The following is a 22430-nucleotide window of genomic DNA, read 5'->3' as shown; positions in this document are numbered from 1 at the left end:
TGATCCAGGATCCCGGGATCATGACCTGAGCCTGAGCCGAAGGCAGAGGCTTAACCGGCTGAGCCCACCCAGGTGCCCCGGGTTTTGTATATTTTAATAATGGATGTAAGTATTAGAATTATTCTGCTTACCCATGTTGAACTTTTTTCATTAGGAAATAAAATGAAATAAGCTGAAGTATTGTAGTCAGGCCTATGGTTAAGAGATTTTTTTGAAATTTTGAGTGAATGCATTTTCTATGAAAGGTTTTATGGAAAACTTTAATGTGTGTTTGTAATTGTACCCATATACCGATCTTCTGGCCTATTTTATTTCATCTACACTGCTCCAATCCACTCATATTTTGAAGGCAATGGCAGACATTACATCATTTCATCTGTAAATGTTTCAGTATGTATCTCTAAAAGAGAAGAACTTTTTGTTTTAACAATGCTGTTACACATTTAAAAAATACTGTAAAAAACCAGTAAAAATACTGTTTAACAATACTGTTATCACACCTTAAAAAATGAAGATTTGTTAATGCCATCATATAAAAGTAAATACATATTTCTCCAGGATTCCTGCCTCTTCCCCCCCACCCCCCAGGAATGAACAATTCTTGTACAGCTTGGAAGGGTCATTGACAAATTGGAGGTAGTTAAGTGTGATGCTCCATTCATGTGATTAAATTGTCAGCATACTGATTGCTAATGCTGCTTTTTTCTTTTTTCTTTTCTTTCTTTCTTTCCTTTTTTCTTTTCTTTTCTTTCTTTCTTTCTTTCTTTCTTTCTTTCTTTCTTTCTTTCTTTCTTTCTTTCTTTCTTTCTTTCTCTTTCTCTCTTTCTCTCTTTCTCTCTTTCTCTCTTTCTCTCTTTCTCTTTCTCTTTCTCTCTTTCCTTCCTTCCTTCCTTCCTTCTGTTGCCAATACTTCTAAGCAAAGTTCTTGTTCTTTTGACTTTGAAATGGCACAGTAAAATTCTTCTCATGAATTTTGTACATTTGTTAGGTTTTTTGTTCTTTCCAGTCTAGTTCTCTTTCCAAATCCAGCCATCTTCTATTTTCAAGCTGTTCCCTCTATGTCTTGGAAGGAAGAGTTGATAGTGCCTTGTGCCTGGTAAATTCCTTTACCATTCCATTTACCATGATTCAGGCTCTGGGATGACACCTGAAAATTTAGAGGTTTCTGGTTCCTCTCTTTGATCTCATACATATATTTACTTTTCTTTCCATTACCAATTTCTTCTGTTCTAGGGCTATGTATCCTTTCCAGCCAAATCAACCAGCCCTCTCTGGGATTCTGTTTTCTCTGATGACCTAGTGTCCCCAGACCCACTGCTGAATGAATGCTTTCACTGTTTTGTCCCATACCATTCTGTATTAGCTGCTTTTTTACAGGGGAGAGAAGGAAAGAAGACATACAAAAGACACTGAGATCACTGGAGACAGTCTTTGGCCTTTTTTGTCCAAGATCTTCTCATTTTTCAGACTAGTTTGTCAAAAGAAAAAAAGAAGGTACATGAAAAGTTGGATGACTGCGTTAGGCAAGCATGAGGCTATTAAACAAGTGATACAGATGACATTGCCATAGTGCTTCAGAGTTGGGAAGAGATCACCAAAATGTAGTGACTAGGGAAACTGGCAGCGTAGTTTTGGAAATTTCATATCCTAGTTGTTCACATGTTCTTATGCAGTTGAAGTGAATTATCTTTTATTTCCAACTGTGAATATAAAAAACTGTAAGGATTTTTATTTGGACTAACTATTGTGTATAGTAGAAGTATGAAGCATTATTAAGATTTTGTGGTATGATACAGAAAATAATGTTAATTTTATTCAACAAGCTTTAAATAATTGCCTAGTATTTGCCTGGCATTACAGAGATAATAAAGATGAAAAAAATTGGGTCCTCTCCTTGTAAACTTGTAGGGAAGCCAAGACAAAACTGTCATAGAAAACATTAATTTATTTAACAAGCATATTGAATATCTTCAAAGTACCGGGCATTGTGCTTGATTAGAAATACAATGAAGTATGCCAGTGAGGAACTCAATCTGGTAGAAGATACAGATATGCAAGTATGTGGTTATTATAGATAAAAGTAAGCATTAGTAGATAAAAGTAAGATTAATGGATAAAAGTAAGCATTATGGGAATGTTTAAGAGGGTGATTAGAGAAATCATTTTGTAGGAAGTGATGTTTGAGTGGTATTGAAAGGGCAAGGTAAGAAAGGGCATTCTAAGCAGAGGTGATTAACTGAACGGAGATGGTGGAGATACGGTAGAGGGTGCCATGTGTAAGGGGTTGTAGATCAGTATGGCTGCAGCAAAGGGTGTTAGTGGGAAGAGAGGTAGGAGAACAAGGCTGGATTGCTAGGTAGTGACTAGTACATGAAGGATCCGTGTACGTCAGCTAAGGAATTTGAATTAAGATTCTGTCTGAAGATTCTGGGCAAATCAGATTGCATTTTAAAGAGATGGCTCTGGTGGTAGTTTGGAGAATTGAAGGAAGACTGGGGGCATCTGTTGCAGTAATATTCATGCACAACAACGAGTCCTGAAAGAAGGCAGTGGAATGGAGAGAAGAATAAACTTGAGAGCCACCAAGATATAACTTTGTCAGAATGATGAATGGTTGTGAGATTTAAGAGAGGAAGACTAAGCCAAAGATCACACCTGAGTTTCTGTTTTGGGCAGTTGAGTGTATGGTAATCATTTATTGTAATTGGGAATCCAGGAGGAATTGTTTTTCTTTTTTTATTGTGGTTTTCAGGAAGGAGAAGTTAAATCTAACAGAAGAGTTAGAGATCATGCATTCAGTTTTAGATACTTATATTCAGGTACCCATGGGACATCCAAAGTGGAGATGGTCAAGCACTTGGATAAATGAGTGTAAAACTCAGAAAAGTTGTCTGGTTGGAGAGGATGACTGTGAGTCATTAGTATCTGAAAAGTGGTTGGAATCATGGGTCAGTGAAGGAGACAGAGCAGAGGATTGAAAACATGGAACCAGAGGAGCCCCAGCATTTAAGGAATTAATCAAGATGAGAGGAGAATGGAAACTTGGAGGCCAAAGGTAGAAAGTATCCAAGGAAGGCATCACTGTCTATTGTGTTAGAGTTAAAAATGAGATTTGAAACTGATGGATTTAGCAATAAGGAGTCTGGTAACCTTGTAACTGGTAACCTTGGTGAGAGCAGTGTCAAGTGAAATGGTAATGTATAAACCAGATTATAGTGGGTTAAGGGTGAAAGTGGAGACAGTTAATGCTAAGTACGCTTGTAAGAAGTTTGAAGAAAAAGATGAGGACTACTAGAGAAGATGGTTGAGGAGGGAGTATTTTAAAATTGAAAATAAATGCCATGAAAGATACGAATAAATTGCAAATACAAGCATGAAAGGAAAATATTAGTCCCAGTTGGAAGATTAGGGGGTGCTGTGGTTCCTGGAAGAGTTTTTTTTTTTTAATACTACAAATGATGTGTGGGATGGATTTCTGTGAGGTGATCTCAGGAGAGGTTGAGGGAGGATATATATTCTAGATAAAGGAAACAGGGACCACAAAGGGCTGAAGGTGGAAGAATGCTGATAGACTTATGGGGGAACAGCAAATAGTCCAACTTATCTGAATCCTCAGGTGTGTAAAGAAAGTGGTGAGGGAAAAATGAGAATTGAGTTTGGTAAGGGAGGAACTGAATTAGGTGCTATGGAGTTTGGTTCTAGGCCTAAAAGTACTGGGAGCTAATAATGCTTTTTGATAGACATAGTTATCCAATCAGAGAAGCTGTGCTTTAGAAAAGCAGTGTGGACGAGGGATTGGAGGAGAGGAAAGAACTGATTGGAGGAGAGGAAAGAACTCTTTTGTCCTTGAGTAGCTTCTATAGCTATCTTAGCTAAGAAACTGGAGCAAAATCACTCCCATTGTGCTGATGAATTGCTGCTGGGGGTGGGGTGGAGGGTTCTCCTCCTTTGTGTTGATTCAAACAACCGCTTCCTAACACCCCTTTTCCTCACAGTAAAAGAGAACTCTGGGTTTCATTGCTCTTTATTGCTCTTCACTGCATGGAATAAACTGTCCTTATCCTTTCTAGATACTTAAAGGAAGAAGCAACTGTTTACTATGAATATAAATTCATAGAAATGTGGTGGTGAGACTATATTTAAAGACAGTCTTCTAGTTTTCAGGTGAAATACTGTCTCACTAAAGAAGGTTCATTTTGTCTGCTGCCATAATATGCAGTAGTCCGCAAATGTTGAAAGAACTGCAGAATGAAAAACAGGCAAGGATTTACACTAACGAAGTCAATTCTGTTGTCTAAGCATTACAGTGGACTCTATCCTGTATCTTAAAGTTAAAAGCTACTTGTAGTTTAATATGTTCTGTTAAATTTTGAATGTTGAAGACTTTTAATTTTAAGTTACTGGCAGGAGATACACAGGTAATAATGGCCCTGTTATTTTACTTGTAAAATACAACATAGTTGGTTATATTCTTAAAAAGTGTGGATTAACAGAAATTGTTACATGTTTTACAAAAGAGTATATATTTAAATAAGTGGCTAATTTGGTGGCCAAATTAAGGTAAGGTACACAGGAAAGCTATTTTTAACACATTATTGAGTGAAATTTTCCAGGCTACTTTCTTTAGTAAAATAGCTTGCTTTTCTTAGGTACTTCGTGATGAAATTGTTTTAACTAATTAATTCTTTTAACTTCATTTTCATTTCAATAACCTTTCATTTGAAATTATTTTATAACCCTCTTTTCTCCCTTTGAATTTTGTCTGCTCTTTCCTTTCCCTACCTACGCTGTACTTTTTACTTACTCCACTTACTCCCCTAAGTTTTTTCAGCCAAACCTACTCTTTTTAAAATTGGATAGACTGCTTCAGATAGTCTAAAATAAGTAGATGATATAAAGCTGATTTGACTCTAGAGTACATTGGGCTAATATACTCTTTAATTTTCCTTCCCAAATAGACTTTACTTATGGTTATATGGTTAATTTATGTTTCTGGGTACAGTTTTGCAATTGGAGTAGATAACTTCTCCTGATAGGCTGTGAGAAGAGAATCTTGGATTCAGAATGTTTAAGGATTTATGGAGAACAAGCTACTTCTAACTAATAATAGGAGTTGACTGTAGGGTAGTGGTTTCTAGGTTGTTCCTCTACCCAGCAGCATTAGCACCAATTGGTAACTTACTAGAAATGCAAATTACAGCCCTAGCCCAGACCTACTGAATAAAAAGCTGTGCGTGGGGCCCAGCAGGCATTTAAAAAGTCCTTCAGGTGATTCCTATGCATGGTGCAGTTTTAGAACCATCATTGTAGAGTATTATAATAAAAGAGATCTCTTTTTTGATTTCTACTGCATTGGTTTTTGAAACAGTAATTGACTTAGGACTTTTTTTGCTTAATTGGCGTGGCAGAGAAAATAAATGCTTTTAATATTCTCAGGTGCAGATTTTGTACTCAGAATGATGGGTACTCATTAAGTAAGTAATTAAAATAGCATATAGGAACTTTTTAAATGTACGTTTCTTTCAGGAGGCAAAACCTTCAACTGAGGACTTGGGGGATAAGAAGGAAGGAGAATACATTAAACTCAAAGTCATTGGACAGGTGAGTTTCATTATTTTTCTCCTTTAACTCTCTAAAGTGAGTAATTTCTGACACTGGAAAAATTATTTAAATAAGGCAAATTATTTAAAAATGGCATTTTGGGGGCACCTGGGTGGCTCAGCCAGTTAACCGTCTGACTTCAGCTCTGGTCATGCATGATCTTGGGGTCCTGAGATCGGGCCAGTGTTGGGCTCTCCCTCAGTGGGAAGTCTGCTTGTCCCTCTTCCTCTGCACCCTCCCCCTCCTGCGAACATGCACACTCACGTGCTTTCTCTCTCAAATAAATAAATAAAATCTTTAAAATAAAATAAAAATGGCATTTTCATTTACTATATGTGCATCTGTTGTTGGAGGTAGAAGAGGCTGATACTGTTTTATTAATTTACTAGGCAGATTTAGATTATCTTAATTTCTCTAAATAAAAACTTTTTTTTTTGGTTAGCATCTTCAGTGGCAAATACAGTAAATACTAAAATCAAAGGGCCTTTCAGCCCTTTTCCTGACCCCTTTCTCTTTCCTGGTGCCTCTTTTTCTCAGACTGTATCTTTATTGACCTTTTTTGAGATATTAACTGATAAATAAGGTTAGTTGAAAATTGTTGGAGGAATGAATCTTCATATAGTAGTCTCTTCTTATCTGCGGGGATATGTTCCAAGACCCCCATTGGATACTTGAAACTGTGGATAGTACTGAACCCCTATAAATACTGTGTTTTTTCCTATACATACATACCTCTGGTAAAGTTTTAATTTGTAAATTAGGCTCAGTAAGACATTAGCAATAATAGCTAATAATAAAATAGAACAATTATAACTATATACAGTAATAGAAGTCACGTGAATGTGCTCTCAGAATATCTTCTTATACTGTATTCATCCTTGTGATGATGCGAGATGATAAAATGCATACGTGATGAGATGAAGTGAGTGAAGTAGGCATTGTGATGTAGCATTAGGCTACTACTGACCTACTACGTTTAGATTCTTTATTCATATCCTTTTCCCATTTTCTATGATTATCTTATTTTGAAAATTTTATTTATTTTTTAAGTTTTTTTTTTTTTTTTTTTAGAGATTTTATTTATCTATTTGACAGAGAGAGAGAGCACAGCAGGGGGAGCCAGCAGAGGCAGAGGGAGAAGCCGGCTCCCCGCTGAGCAGGGAGCCCCATGTGGGACTCAGCCCTAGGACGCCAGGATCATGACCTGAGCCAAAGGCAGATGCTTAACCAACCAAGCTACCCAGGCGCCCTTATTTTGAAAATTTTAAATTAATGTCTAATTCACATATGATAAAAATCACCATTTTATTTCTTTATTAAAGAGTGCATTTTTTTTTTTAAGGTTTCATTATTTGAGAGAGAAAGAGAGAGATCAAGAGGGGGAGGGAGGTGGAGTAGGTTTGGGGGGTGGAGCAGAGGGAGAGGGACAGACTCTGCACTGAGCCTGATGCAGGGCTAGATCCCAGGACCCTGAGATCATGACCTGAGCTGAAATCAAGAGTCAGACACTTAACCAGCTGAGCCACCCAGGAGCTCTGAGTTTATTTTTATTTATTTATTATTTTTATTATTATGTTATGTTAATCACCATACATTACATCATTAGTTTTTGATGCAGTGTTCCGTGATTCATTGTTTGCGTGTAACACCCAGTGCTCCATGCAGAACGTGCCTTCTTTAATACCCAGGCTAACCCATCCTCCCACCCCCCGCCGAGTTTATTTTTATGTTTTTGAAAAGATTTATTTGAGAGAGAGGGAGTGCACGTGTGTGAGCAGGGGGGAGGGCAAACAAGCCAACTCCCTGCTGAGCAGGAAGCCCAATACAGGGCTCAATCCCAGGACCCTGAGGTCATGACCTGAGCTGAAATCAAGAGTGGGACACCCCAACCTACTGAGCCACTCAGGTGCCCCCCAAGTTCATTTATTATTTTAAGTAATTTTTATACCCAACATGGGGCTTGAACTTAACAACCTTGAGATCAAGAGTTGCATGCTCTCCTGACTGAGCCAGCCAGGCACCCTAAAAATCACCGTTTTAAAGTGTATGATTCAGTGACTTTTGTATGTTCATAAGAATATGCTATACAACCATTACCACTATTTAGTTTCAGAACATTTTCATCATCCCAAAAAGACATGCTGTATTCATTAGCTGTACTCCCTAATCCTCCTCTCTCCCACCAGCCTCTAGCAACCATTAATCTATTTTCTGTGTTTGTGGATTTGCCTATTCTGGACATTTCATTTAAATGGAATCATGATATGTGGTCTTTTGTGTCTGGTTTCTTTCATTTAGCATATTTTCAAAGTTCATCCAAATTGTAGCATGCATCAGTATTCTTTTTTATGGCTGAATTATATTTCATTGTATGGATATACCACAGTTTGTTATCCATTTATCAGTTAACAGACATTTGGGTTGTTTCCTCATTTGGTTATTATAATGTTGCTCAGAACATTCACATACAAGTTTTATGTGGATGTATGTGTTCGATTCTCTTGGATATATATCTAGGTGTGGAATTATTGGATCTAATATAGTAGACTTTAACTTTTTGAGGAACTGCCAAATGGTCTCCAGTAGTGGCTTTACAATTTTATGTTGCCAGCAGCAGTGTGTGAAGATTTAGTTTCTCTATGTTCTGGTCAATAGTTGTTATCTATCTTTTTTTATTATAGTCATCCTGGTGTGTGTTGAAGCGGTATCTCATTGTGCTTATGTATGTATGTGTGTAATCTCTACACCCAACATGGGGCTCGAACTCATGACCCTGAGATCAAGAGTCACATGCTATTCCAAAAAGATGTTGAGCATCACATCGGGATCCCTGCTCAGCGGGGAGTCTGCTTCTCCCTCTGACCCTCCCCCCTCTCATGCTATCTCATTCTCTCTCTCAAATAAATAAATAAAATCTTAAAAAAAAAAAAAGATGTTGAGCATCTTTTTATGTTCTTACTGGCCATTTGTACTTCTTTGAAGAAATGTCTTTTCAAATCTTTTGTCAATTTTTGAATTGGATTATTCTTTTTATTTTTGAGTTATCATAATTCTTTATATATTTGGGATATTAGACCCTTATAGATGGTTTGCAGATATTTTTTCCCATCTTTGGGTTGTCTTTTCACTTTCTTGGGTATCTTACAGTACACAGTTTTTAATTTTGATCAATTGTTTCTTTTCTTGCTGTGATTTTTGGAGTCATATGTAAGAAACTATTGTCTAATCCCAGGTCACAAAGATTTACACCTATAGATTTTTCTAAAATTTTTTATGGTTTTAGTTTCTACATTGTTTTTGATGATTTTGAGTACTTTTTGTGTGGGTTTGAGGTAGATTCTAACTTTTCTTTTGCATGTGGCTATCCATTTGTCCCAGACTATTGGTTGAAAGTCTATCCTTTTCCCATTGAGTTGGTTGGCATCCTTGTAAAAATCACTTGACTGTAGATATATGTGGCTTTATTTCTGGGCTGTCAGTTCTCTTCCATTGATCTATATGTCCTATGCCATGAATTACCTTTTTAAGAATTATTGATTTGTCAGAGTTCTTTATATTTTGATTTTTCTTTTCTTTTTAAAGATTTTATTTATTTTACGAGAGAGAGAGAGAGAGAGGGAGAGAGCACAAGCAGAGGGAGAGGGAGAAGCAGTTTCCCCCTGAGCAGGGAGCCTGACTGGGCAGGGCTGGGGGACCTGAGCCAAGGCAGATGCTTAACCGACTGGCCACTCAGGCGCCCCCTGATTTTTCTTGTCTCTCTGTTGTGAATATTTTCTGTAGTGTCTCTTAACTGTGGGGTGACATTTTCAATTATCAGTGTCCTTTTTTGCTGTGTCTTCTGGCTAAAATCATGCTTTAGAATACAGATTTCCCAATGTCAAGGTTAGGGAAAAAATTCTTAAAAGAGAGAAAATAGTAAAAAAAATTTTAATGCTAGCTCCTTAGTTCATCTGGAAATGGTTTTAGTGTATGGCCTGAGGTATGCTATAGAAATTTTGTCTGTTTGTGAAATTATCCATAGGAAGAGAATTTGTTATTCTTTTTTTTTTTAAGATTTTATTTATTTACTTGACAGGGAGAGATAGCGGGAGCAGGAACACAAGCAGGGGGAGTGGGAGAGGGAGAAGCGGGCTTCCTGCCCAGCAGGGAGCCCGATGTGGGACTCGATCCCAGGACCCTGGGATCATGACCCGAGCTGAAGGCAGATGCCCAATGACTGAGCCACCCAGGCGCCCGAGAATTTGTTATTCTTTATAGTCACAAGAATTGTAAACATGCAATCTCCACTAATATGCACTTGTGAATGTGATATGTAATTGTAAGGATTGGCTTTGAAATTTTACCAGTATTATTTTCTGACGGTTGCCTGATAGTTTGACGTCTGGGTAGAAGAAAAGAATCTGTGGTCCCATATATCAGTTTGACTCACTCAGGTTTTTATTCATTTTACTCATGTGAGAGAAACTGGACTCTGTGGGGTGACTTTTTGGCAGACATGAGTTTCTTGTCTGTTATTTTATGGTATATGCCTTTCTTGTAGGTTTGACCACCTTCAACAATACTTTAGTTGTGGGGGGTACTTTTTGTTTTGAGTTGCTTTTGGGTGTGTTTATTTTGAAAATAGAATAGATATGCAATTATGAAGGAATCCATTCTTTGACATGCATGCTTTTATTTATATTGCTAATTTTAACGTCCAAGACACATGGTTTGTTTTATTAAATTTCTTTTGAAATGGATATAAAGTAACTTTGAGGATGATTAGAATGTTTTCATAAACCTTGTTAGGAATGTTAGAAAAAATAATTTGGTGGGGAGGTGTAAGTCCAGGGTTTATGTTTCTATTTGTAGTATATGTGTAATTAGTTTCAAGCAAAGCAAATAATTTACACAAAGGGATAATTATTTTTCTTTTATCTCCTTAGGATAGCAGTGAGATTCACTTCAAAGTGAAAATGACAACACATCTCAAGAAACTCAAAGAATCATACTGTCAAAGACAGGTTTGTATGTTATGGTATAAAATACAATGCTTTAAATGTCATTAATTTTTCTTGTAAGGAAGGATTTCAAAAGGAAAATGATCTTTTATTATTTTCACCATGAGTAGATCAAGGAGAATACTCCTTATACCTTGTTTAATTGTCTTCTTCCCCACTGTGGCCCATTTCAAAATTTGAACTCATAAGGTATGCAGAAGTGTTTTGAAAAGTAACTCGGAGTTGTGAAGATAGCTATATGAATGTTTCTATCTTAATGGCCTACCAGTGTATGTAACAGTAAAGGCAAGTAATTTTTGGTGATCACTGTGAAGTTTCCTTGTTTTTAATCATGACTGCTTAGCCATATGTTAAATTTAAGTACTAATATTATTAGTTTATTATCTTTATGTATATAGTACTACAGATTACTGCTAATTGCATTCTGTATTTTCAACATCAAAGAATTTTCTTAAAAAAATAAAGCTTGTTAATTTATTAATACAAATCCTCAGATTCTGGCCTTCATGAGCTCGATTATTATTAGATCAATAACTAATAATACTTTTAACCTACCTGGATTCAAATTCAGTCTCTACCACTGTCTGACTGGGATCTTAGACAAGTTATGTGCCTTGTTTTTCCGTTAGTAGGATGGGAACATTACAGTACTTACCTCATGCAGATGACCTACATAAAGCTCTTTTTTTTTTTTTTAAGATTTTATTTATTTATTCATGAGAGACAGAGAGAGAGAGAGAAGCAGAGGGAGAAGCAGGCTCCCCACTGAGCAGGGAGCCCGATGCGGGACTCGATCCCAGGACTCTGGGATCATGACCTGAGCTGAAGGCAGACGCTTAACCATCTGAGCCACCCAGGCGCCCCTACATAAAGCTCTTAACGTGATGCTTAAAAATGCTCAATGGATGTTAATCAATATTAATAAAAAAGAAAATGTAATTGAAATTAGTATATATAAGAGACAGCCAAGATTTTAATAATTGAATCATATTACATGATATTAACTTAGGTAATACAGTTTTATTTTTAGATACCTGCTTTTTATAGTTTAAATTTGTAACCAACATAAAAATCACTTCTGCCAGAAGAAGAGAGATCACTTAGGTGTTAGGATAAGTAAAACAAACATTTCTGTCTCTGTTTCTGATGTTAGTTGTTAAATAACAACTCAGTAAAATCTGATTAATTGGGGCTCAGTTCACATTTTAATAATGTTGCTGGGAGCTATAATGGAGATGTTCACAGGCAAGGAACATATATTAAGTGCGCTCTGCTAGATACTTAGAGGCATTGTCATTTAATCCTTACAACAAGTAGTCTTTTCACCCCATCTATAGATGATGGAGTTGATTATTGAAGAAAAACAATGCAAAGTAAAGAGTTAAATTACAATGCTAAAGTGAATAAACTTTGATCCAAGATTGAAGGTGCTAGGTTTGGGGAGACAATTAAAAATACCAATTTAGAATCATTTCCAACTTTCTTATTTATGGTTCAGAGTATACAGTCTTTAGAAAAAGTTTATACTTAGTTCACAGTGGCTTGATAATCTTATATTTACTGATATACAAGGAATAGGAAACTTAATTTATCTGAAGTACGTAACATCCAATAGAGAGATTGAAAAGTACATAAAGTAAATATTTATTGAGTCATTCTTACATTTTGATGTTTCAGACCGGTTTTTATAGAAACTTTTTTGACCCCAACAAAAGATAATGTTTTTTAAAAGATCCTATAATTAGAATAAAAAAATATTTTGCTTTTCTCAGTTATGCTTATTGTATTATTTTATAGAATCCTAGAATTTAAAATGAAATGAAGGGAAAATTTGCCTGGTCTCCTATATTTATGTGTTAATACTTACTGGAAGAGTTTTAATTTTTCTAATACTTTTGGACTAAAGAAATTCTTGATTGATTCTTACTAGTGAAGCAGTTTCTCTTTAAATGAGCCATTTCTTCTCTTTTAGCTATTTTTGTTGAGTAACTAATACCATTTTTGATACTTAACAGTGTTATCTATGTCATCACAGGTTACTGTCGCTCACCTGGCTAGCTACTGTGCTTTACGAAATTTCTGTGATTTAATCTGTTTAAAACTAATTTTGCTTGTATGGTTGGAAACTAGTGAGGGTGCTCATCCAATTTCAGATTTTATCTTTGATGTTAGCTTACAGATTTTAGAGGAAACTGGATAGAGTGGTGGTTAAGAGTATAAGCTTAGAACAGATTGGGCCTTAAATTGCTATCTAGCTTTGTATGCCCTCTCCATGCCTTAGATTCCTGAGCTGTGAACTGAAGATAAGGTGATAATACCTACCTTCCAGGGTTGTTGCGGCGAACATGATTATGTATGTGAAATACTTGATATAGGGAGGGCCTAGCAAATAGGTGGTACTCAATAAATGGTAATTAGGATATGTCTAGCTTTATGTTCAGTGTATTCTGTTGAAGCTTTCATATTTGCTTTTTGTGCTCAAAGTTCCTACTATCTTTTAAGATTTGTGTGTGTATGTTTTTTTTTTTTTTTACCTTTTTAGGGAGTTCCAATGAATTCACTCAGGTTTCTCTTTGAAGGTCAGAGAATTGCTGATAATCACACTCCAAAAGAAGTGAGTATAATTTCTTCTCTGAGTGAAGAAAAATGTGAAATTCTGCATTGAATGATTTGGTTCACTGGAATTAAACTACCCTTTTCTTGAATATTCTGACTTAAGTGGTATATCGTTTGTCAGAAAGAAAAATAGTCTTTTGGGTTGAACGTCCATCTATTGCCTTAAAAAGTGCCAATCAAAAGAGAGCTGGTGGAGCTCCTGGCTGGCTTAGTCGGTAGAGCATGCAACTCTTTTTTTTTTTTAATGAAATTTTTTTTTTTTTAAAGATTTTATTTATTTAATTGACAGAGAGAGACAGAGAGAGAGGGAACACAAGCAGGGGGAGTGGGAGAGGGAAAAGCAGGCTTCCCGCCGAGCAGGGAGCCCGATGCGGGGCTCGATCCCAGGACCCTGGGACCATGACCGGAGCTGAAGGCAGTTGCTTAACCAACTGAGCCACCCAGGCGCCCCGAGCATGCAACTCTTGATCTCAGGGTTGTGCATTTGAGCCCTCATGTTGGGTGTAGAGATTACTTAAAAATGAAAAAAAAATTTTAATTAGGTGGTTAGATTGATTGATTGATTGATTTTTAAAGACTGTTTATTTGACAGAGAGACACAGCAAGAGAGGGAACACAAGCAGGGGGAGTGGGAGAGGGAGAAGCAGGCTTCCTGCTGAGCAGGGAGCCTGATGCGGGGCTCAGTCCCAGGACCCTGGGATCATGACCTGAGCCGAAGGCAGACACTTAACAACTGAGCCACCCAGGTGCCCCCCCCCCTTTTTTTTTTTTGAAGATTGTATTTATTCATTTGTCAGAGCGCGCAAAGCTGGGGGAGTGGTAGGCAGAGGGAGAGGCAGAAGCAGGCTCCCACTGAGCAAGGAGCCCGATGCGAGACTTGATCCGAGAACCCTGGGATCATGACCTGAGCCGAAGGCAGATGCTTAACCAACTGAGCTACCCAGCCATCCCTAAAAAAATCTTAAAAAAAAAAAAGGTGGAAAGTGGGACTTGAGTACTGCAATTGTCATAAGGCATGCATATGTATATATATATATATATATATATATATAATTTTAAAGAGGAACAAGTATTCTTCACATTTGACAGACTTCTGGTGCACTTTCATGGTGATGGTGACCTTTTATGGTTCAATTTTGACGTTTGACCTATTTTGAGAACTTAATATAGAAGTTCAGTGTATATTAATATATTTGGCTTTGTCATCTTGATTTATGTTTTTCTGTGTCTTTAATTGTTTCATCGTATGGACTGTTTGTCTATATATCCTCTCTCCTCTTAGAGGTATTGGAAAGTGATAAAGTATGGGACAGAGTGTGTATGTGTGAGTGCTTTTATATTTATACAGATTTCCCCCTCCAAATACAAAACATTTCTGATATTTCTGATGGTGGGAACGATGTATTGGTACTAATTTTTTATTTTAAAAACATTTCAAACTTAGAGTTGTTGCAAGAGTAGTATAATATTCTCCCATATAATCTTTTCATTAGATTCACCAATTAGTAACATTATGATGCATTTGTTTTATCACTTTCTCTGTATACACATATTATCATTATTGGATCATTTGAGATTAATTTGCAGATATTATGACTGACCTTTTATCGCTATTTTGGTTATCTCCTAAGAGCCACAGTTAAATGATGAAATATAGGAGATTTGACATTGCTATAGTACTCTTACCAAATATGCAGTCGAAATAGTCAGATTTTGCCATTTATCCCAGTAAGGTCCTTTATAGCTTTTTAAAAAAAAAACTTGACCTAGGATCCCATCTAGGATTAGTGTCTTCTGACTAGTTATATCCCTCTTTAGCTTCCTTTTATCTGGAACAGTTACTCAGTCTTCATTTTAAATCACACTGACATTTTTAAATAGTTCAGGTGCCATGTTTTAGAATGTCCTTCAGTTTGGGTTTGTCTGATGTTTCTTCATGATTAGATTCAGTTTTGCATTTTTGGTAGGAGTAGCACAGAGTGAAGCTATGTACTGCCAAGTGCATCACATCAGGAGGTACATGATGTCCATTTGTCCTGTTATGGGTAACATTAACTTTGGTCAACTTTAATTAAGGTAATTGCCAGATTTATTCGTTGTCAAATTATTTTCCTTTTTAATTAATAAGTAATTTGTGGGGAGATACTTCAAAACTGTATGAATATTCTTGAGAGATTGGCCAGTGGGGGCCCCTTCAAGTTGGTGTCTGTGTTCTCTTTGACAAGTTTTTATTGTGAAGTAATTTTCATCTTACAGAAAACTTATAAGAATAGTACTAAAAATTGTAACTGTCTTTCACCTGGTTTGGCCTATTTTTAACATTTTGCTACCTTCACTTAGTTATTTCTTTCTGCCCATATATGTGTGTATTTATTACTGGAACCACTTGGGAGTAGATTGCATACACCATTGTCATTTACTACTTAATATTTTAGTGTGTATTTCTTAAGAACAAGTATATTTTACATAACCACAGTACTCTTAAATTCAGGACACTTAACACTGTTAGAATACTTTACAACCTAATTTTATCATTTGTCCCAATTATGTCTCCTATAACAAATTTTCTCCTCCATCACATGATCCGTTTCAGTATCAAGATATTTTATTTAGGTGTCTCTTTAATCATCTTTAATTTGGAACAGTTCCTCAGCCTTTCTTTGTCTTTCATGACATTTACATTGTTAAAGGATACAAACCAGTTATTTTCTACAAAGTCCCTCAATTTGGGCTGGTCTGTTTCCTCATGATTAGATTCAGGTTATGCATTTTGGACTGGAATACCACATATGGTGATGTGTCTTTCTTAGGGTGTAATATCTGGAATACATGAAGTCAGTCCCTTCTTTATTATCAGTAAACAGTGATAATGTTTATTCTTATCACTCAATTTAACTGTTTTCTTTTTTTACAGTGTAGATATTTTTCCTGTTGTAGTTTGTGGGGACATAGTTTGAGACTATGTGAATATCCTCTTTGTCATTAAAACTTCTCCCTGGTTTATTATCCACCTAATTTCTTGAGTACATTTTTTTTCTTTTTAAGATTTTATTTTTTAAGTAATCTACCTAATGTAGGGCTTGAACTCACAGCCCTGAGATTGAGTCTTATGACAATTGCAGTGTCAGTCCACTGACTGAGCCAGCCAGGGGCCCCTTGAGTATTTTCTTAATGTCTGGCACAGTAAGATACTCATCTTGTATTTTCCCTGTCCTAATTTGATATAATCTCTACAACACAGTAGATATTGACTACATTTTTAGTGACACTTTCCTCCCTGTCATTAAAATTATCTTTTCAGAAGTTTTTAATGGGGCAGAGGGAGACAGGTATTTAGGGAGTAACTCCTGGTACTGTTGCTCATTCATCTCTACAAGGGTATTTCTTTTTTTTTTTTTTTTAAAGATTTTATTTATTTATTTGAGAGAGAGAGAGAATGAGAGATAGAGAGCACAAGAGGGAAGAGGGTCAGAGGGAGAAGCAGACTCCCCGCCGAGGAGGGAGCCTAATGCGGGACTCGATCCTGGGACTCCAGGATCATGACCTGAGCCGAAGGCAGTCGCCCAACCAACTGAGCCACCCAGGCGCCCTCTACAAGGGTATTTCTTGAAGCTGATTGCTTCACATTTTCCATAGTTGTAGGATATGCACTGCCTTCCTGACTTAAAGGTTTCTTGTAATGTTTGGCATTTTGTTCCTTGCAGTATTTACTAGGCTATCATATGTGCAATTAAAATTAAGTTTTGGGGTACCTGGCTGTCTCAGTAGAACATGTGACTCTTGATCTAGGAGTTGTGAGTTCGAGCCTCACGTTGGGTGTAGATATTACTTAAAAATAAAATCTTTAAATGAAGTTTTAATAGCATCTTTAATAATTATTTTAATATTCATATATATACCACAACCAAAATATCCATAACACTAAAGCCAGCCTAATCACTTAAAAAGTCCTAAATTCATGTCTTTTTTTTTTTTTAAGATTTATTTATTAGAGAGCATGAGCATGGGGACTGAGGTGTAGAGGGAGAGAGAAAGAATCTCAAGCAGATTTCCACCTGAGTGTGGAGCCCGATGTGGGGGCTCTATCTCGCAACCCTGAGATCATGACTTGAGTGCAAACCAAGCGTCAGACGCTCAACCCACTGTGCCACCCATGCACTCCTATGTCTGTTTTATTTTTAAATTTCTTAAGAGTATTTTTTTCATTTTGTAATTCACCAAAAATGTCACCTGCAACTTTTCTCATTAGAGATTACTGATCATAGACTTTCCTTTTATTTTTCATTTGCTTTTGTGGTCTACTGTAGTTTAGTGGAATATGCTAGTTTTTGTTTTCAGTCTGCCTGTTACAGTGCTTCTGAACCCTGACTGCACACCAGAATCAACAGATTGATGTTCCTTTACCCTCACCAAGGGTAATACCTGGGTTTCTGTGTGACACCATGCCCACTTATGTACTCTTTTCTTTTTTAAAGGATACTTATAGTTAAAAATAAAAGTAATAAAAAGCAAACTACTGAAGTTTATAAAATGAAAAGTAAATATACTCTGAATCTCTCTGCATTCCCATTTCTCAGAGGCAGCCATTGTTAATAATGTCAAGAAAAAATTCCAGAATATTTCAGTGCACATAGAACACATTAAAAAAAAAACAAACCAAAAAAACACACTTTGCTTAGTGTTCTGTAAAAGGCATTTTAAAGGACCCCTTTTTTTCTTTAAGAATTGAAAAGGGCTAGGCTGACCATGACAAATGTAGCTTATAAAACTAAAGTTATCGAGTAAGAGCAGATGTATAGATCGTTTCTACCTTCAGAGTGGTCACTATCAAAGTAATAGTTATATGCCAGAAGGACTTGCAGATGACAGAGCAGACCACTTCAGAATGAATCCTTAGGCAGTATTTTTCTAACTAAAACCACATATATTTAAAAATGAGATCAGGTTTTTTGAAATAGATTCTATCAGGTAATTACATCTAGATGTAAGATGGTTTTTTAGAAAAGACGTCATCAAACTATTGCTTAAATACATGTTTCATTAGATTTAAAAGTCTTTTGAGGTATTTTTTTAAAAAACCCCTTTAGGGGCGCCTGGGTGGCTCAGTGGGTTAAGCATCTGACTCTTAATTTCAGCTCAGGTCAGGATCTCAGGGTTGTGAGATGAGCCCAACGTTGGGCTCCACACTGAGCCTGCTTAAGATTCTGTCTCCTTCTCCCTCTGTACCCCTTTTCCCTGGCTCACGCACTCTCTCTCTCTAAGAAATAAGTTAAAAAGGGGCGCCTGGATGGCTCGGTCGTTGGGCGTCTGCCTTCGGCTCAGGTCGTGATCCCGGGGTCCTGGGATCGAGCCCCGCATCGGGCTCCCTGCTCAGCGGGAAGCCTGCTTCTCCCTCTGCCTGCTGCCCCTGCTTGTGTTCCCTCTCTCACTGTGTCTCTCTCTGTCAAATAAATATAAAAAATTCTTAAAAAAAAAATAAAAACACACTATATGTTGAATAAACTGGGAGGTGAAATTGCTCAGCAGGGTCAAATGAATGACTTCACAGAATCAGGAGGAAAGACATACCTCTGTGTTCTTTAAAGGAAACCGGGATTCTTAATCTTAGAACAGGGTAACAATAATCACTTTTGTATCTTTTTGTACTTTAAAACAATGGCCACATAATTGCAGCCAATTAAAAAATAGTACTTTTATAAATTCTAACATTTTTTTATCCTCTTACAGCTGGGAATGGAGGAAGAAGATGTGATTGAAGTTTATCAGGAACAAACAGGGGGTCATTCAACGATTTAGATATTCTTTTTATTTTTTTCTCTACCCTCAATCCTTTTTTATTTTTAAAAATAGTTCTTTTGTAATGTGGTGTTCAAAACGGAATTGAAAACTGGCACCCCATCTCTTTAAAACATCTGGTAATTTGAATTCTAGTGCCCATTATTCATTATCACTTGTTTTCATTGTGCTGATTTTTGGTGATCAAACCTCAGCCCCCTTCATATTGCCCTCTCCTTTTTAAAAATTACGTGTGTGCACAGAGAGGCCACATTTTCCAGGACTGTGCATTTTCAGGCTTGTGATAAATAAGATCGACCAATGCGAGTGTTCATGATGACTTTCCAATTGGCCCTGAAGTTCTAGCATGTGATTGCTTCACTCCTGGACTATGACTTTCAGTGGGAGATGGAAGTTTTTCAGAGAACTGAACTGTGGAAAAATGACCTTTCCTTAACTTGAAGCTACTTTTAAAATTTGAGGGTCTGGACCAAAAGAAGAGAAATATCAGGCTGGAGTCGAGATGACAGGGATGGTGAGAGTAATGACTAACTCCAAAGATGGCTTCACTGAAGAGAAAGCATTTTAAGATTAAAAGAAGTCTTGTCAGAAGATCCCAGAAAAGTTCTAATTTTGATTAGCAGTTAATAAAGTTATTCATGCAGAAGTGTATTCAACAGAACACTGCTCTTTTTGATTTTATTTGTACTTTTTGGCCTGGGATATGGGTTTTAAATGGACATTGTCTGTACCAGCTTCATTAAAATAAACAAAATATTTGTAAAAACCGTACTAATGTTTATTTTATTTTTAATTGTATAGAAAGAAAAAAAAATGCCTATAACAAAGTTTTCTTGCATAATACTGGAAATTATTGTTTGTACATGGTACAAATAAATTTTTCAGTACTGTACAGTGGTGATGATCATGACTTTGAAGCACTGAAAGCTACTGAAGTGCCTTTGAATTAAGGGTTTAATTAAGGCCATGCTACCTTCTTAAGTAGTGTTCTGTTCTTTTTTTTTAAACTGGATATTCCTGTGTGGTGCATATCTATGATATAGTTACCCAATCATGTTGAATAAATGGGCATGCCAAAAATTCTTAATTGATTCATATTGATAAGATCTTAAGTCTTTCCTTTAACAATTTACAACATGTTCTCTGCTTAGTTAAGGTTTGGTAATACTTTGTTTATATTTTCCTTTTATTTCTTTGTTTTAAATATTTACACTTTGTGTAAAATGAAAGTACCAAATTAGTGCCTATTAGAGGGCTTAACCTTTTAACTCTAACAAATCACAGAATTTAGTATCTGTGTGCATACACATAATCCAGTTTCATGTTGTCCCAGGTAGAATGTCATCTGAGTACTTTAGAAGAGCAAATAAAACCTATCTCTTAGTTTTATAAACCATTACAGCTTAAAATACCCTACTCAAGTCACCTGTTAAAAAAGAATTGGCTTGCCTTCTAAATTCCTACATCTGATCCTAACTGAAAAATTATTTGTATTGTACATGTATAGTTTAGGTAAATGAGAGCGTTTAGACTGTCACCTGGCATTTATTAAATAGTGACTAGGAATGGGGTCTGTTTCTGGAAAATCCTAATTGCATATTCCTGTCAGGCCTGAGTAACAAACTTGATAGGCTATTTGAGCTATTCAGAATGCGTGAGTATGTCGTTTGGTATCTTAATTTTGTTTGCATCTCTGTCTGAAAGTTCTTTATTTTAGGTTTTTTAGGTTCTTTTATTTTAGGTTCTTTATTTTAGGCATTTAGGTGGTGGACCTTAGCTACTAGGGAAATCATTTTTTTAGTTTATCGAACTCTTCTAAATACACTGCATTCTGCTATGGTAAACTTAGTAAAATGTGCGTATCTGGTGTAGTAGTGCTGGTAAAATAGGACTTTCACAGCAACAATTTCATAGGACATCAGATTTGGAAAGGGACCTTGAATAACATTTAGTGTAGCCGCTCCACCTGGTGCTTGACTGCAACATCCTAAATTTGTAAGAGAAGGGAGAAAATAAAGTCGGTAATGGTAATTTCCCCCACAAGGGTGTTTTCCTTGCGTGCTCTTCTGTATTATTTGACATGCTCCTTTCTCATCTGCTTAAGCATTACTGAATGACTTGAATGAATGAATGAATGTGCAAGTAGGATGGACAATTTTGAGAAAAAATTTGTGACATATTTAAAATCACTGTGATAGCCAGTATTTTGGCCATTTTATTTGTTTTACATAAAGCAAGAAGTTAAAAAGCATCAAATCTAAGCAAGTCCAATAATAGCAATACAGAATCAAAATGAAGCTTGACTTCTGGTTTGTGGAAGTACAGTTCCTGTAGAGAGCAAATACTTTACAAGCTTTGGTGAGAAATTTTGAGGGAATCATCTGTAAATAGTTTTTCAGCTGCAGACTGTGGAGTATTGAGTAGGGCCAAAGGGAAATTGTGGGAAAATTCAGGTTCAGATGCTGCTTGCTTTAACGTCCTCTTCCGTATCTTGCTTGTAAAGATCTTTCATCCCTTTTAATGATCATTCTAGGATAGGTACTTTAATTAGATACTTGATATTTAAAGAGACGTTAAAGAAGAATTATCTAATCAAACTATACCTTAATAGCATCAGTATGATTTTAAAAACGGGGAAGTTATGGGGGCGCCTGGGTGGCGCAGTGGGTTGAGCGTCAGACTCTCGGTTTCAGCGCAGGTTGCGATCTCAGGGTTGTGAGATTGAGCCCCACTTCGGGCTCTGTGTTCAGTGCGGAGTCTGCTTGAGACTTCCTCTCCCTCTGCCCCTCCCCACCACATGCTCGCTCGCTCTCTAAATAAATGAATAAATAAATCTTAAAAAAAAATGACATTATGTGAGTGGTCGGATCTTAAAGGCACAGGAACAAACCCTCCAGATTTGTTAATTACCAGGGGTCTAGAACAGTGCTGTCCAGTAGAACTTGCTGTGAGAATGGAAATGTTCTGCATCTGCACTGTCTAATAAGGTAGCCAGTAGCTACATGCGGCTGTTGAGCAATTGAAACATGGCTAGTGTGACTGGAGAATTGAATGTTTTAATGTACATTTAAATAGTTACGTGTGGCTACTTTGAATGTTTTAACATACATTTAAATAGTTAACGTGTGGCTACTTATTGGCCAGTGCAGCTCTAGAATCTATATTTTGAGGAAGTGAGAATACTCTCAACAAAACGGCTCATTTTGCTCAAATGAACATTTATCAAGTGATTGCCTTATTCTATTATTTTATGAAGATTTTATTTATTTGGCAGAGACACAGCGAGAGAGGAACACAAGCAGGGGGAGTGGGAGAGGGAGAAGCAGGCTTCCTACTAAGCAGGGAGCCCGATGTGGGGCTTGGTCCCAGGACCCTGGGATCATGACCTGAGCCAAAGGCAGACGCTTAATGACTGAG

At 36.6% G+C, this 22430-nt stretch overlaps 2 protein-coding genes across 5 annotated transcripts in view; one reads left to right on the top strand and one right to left on the bottom strand.

The window, feature by feature from the left end:
- The window catches only part of SUMO1 (small ubiquitin like modifier 1), a 28933-nt gene extending 9149 nt beyond the window's left edge, over nucleotides 1-19784 (top strand). The window contains exons 2-5 of the mRNA XM_027589973.2: nucleotides 5527-5601; nucleotides 10527-10604; nucleotides 13144-13215; nucleotides 18945-19784. Coding sequence (XP_027445774.1) covers nucleotides 5527-5601; nucleotides 10527-10604; nucleotides 13144-13215; nucleotides 18945-19013 — 294 coding nt within the window. The 3' untranslated portion in view covers nucleotides 19014-19784. The remainder of the gene's footprint in view (nucleotides 1-5526; nucleotides 5602-10526; nucleotides 10605-13143; nucleotides 13216-18944) is intronic.
- The window catches only part of KIAA2012 (KIAA2012 ortholog), a 105498-nt gene continuing 102103 nt past the window's right edge, over nucleotides 19036-22430 (bottom strand). For all 4 annotated transcript variants that reach the window (XM_027589969.2, XM_027589970.2, XM_027589971.2 and 1 more), the window contains one exon: nucleotides 19036-21542. The gene's annotated coding sequence lies outside the window, so the exon portion shown is untranslated. The remainder of the gene's footprint in view (nucleotides 21543-22430) is intronic.

The sequence above is a fragment of the Zalophus californianus genome, chromosome 3 (genome assembly GCF_009762305.2).
Source record: "Zalophus californianus isolate mZalCal1 chromosome 3, mZalCal1.pri.v2, whole genome shotgun sequence".
In the NCBI taxonomy this organism is placed as follows: Eukaryota; Metazoa; Chordata; class Mammalia; order Carnivora; family Otariidae; genus Zalophus; species Zalophus californianus.
The sequence above is the reverse complement of the archived record's forward strand: the minus strand, read 5'-3'. Positions and strand labels throughout refer to the sequence as shown.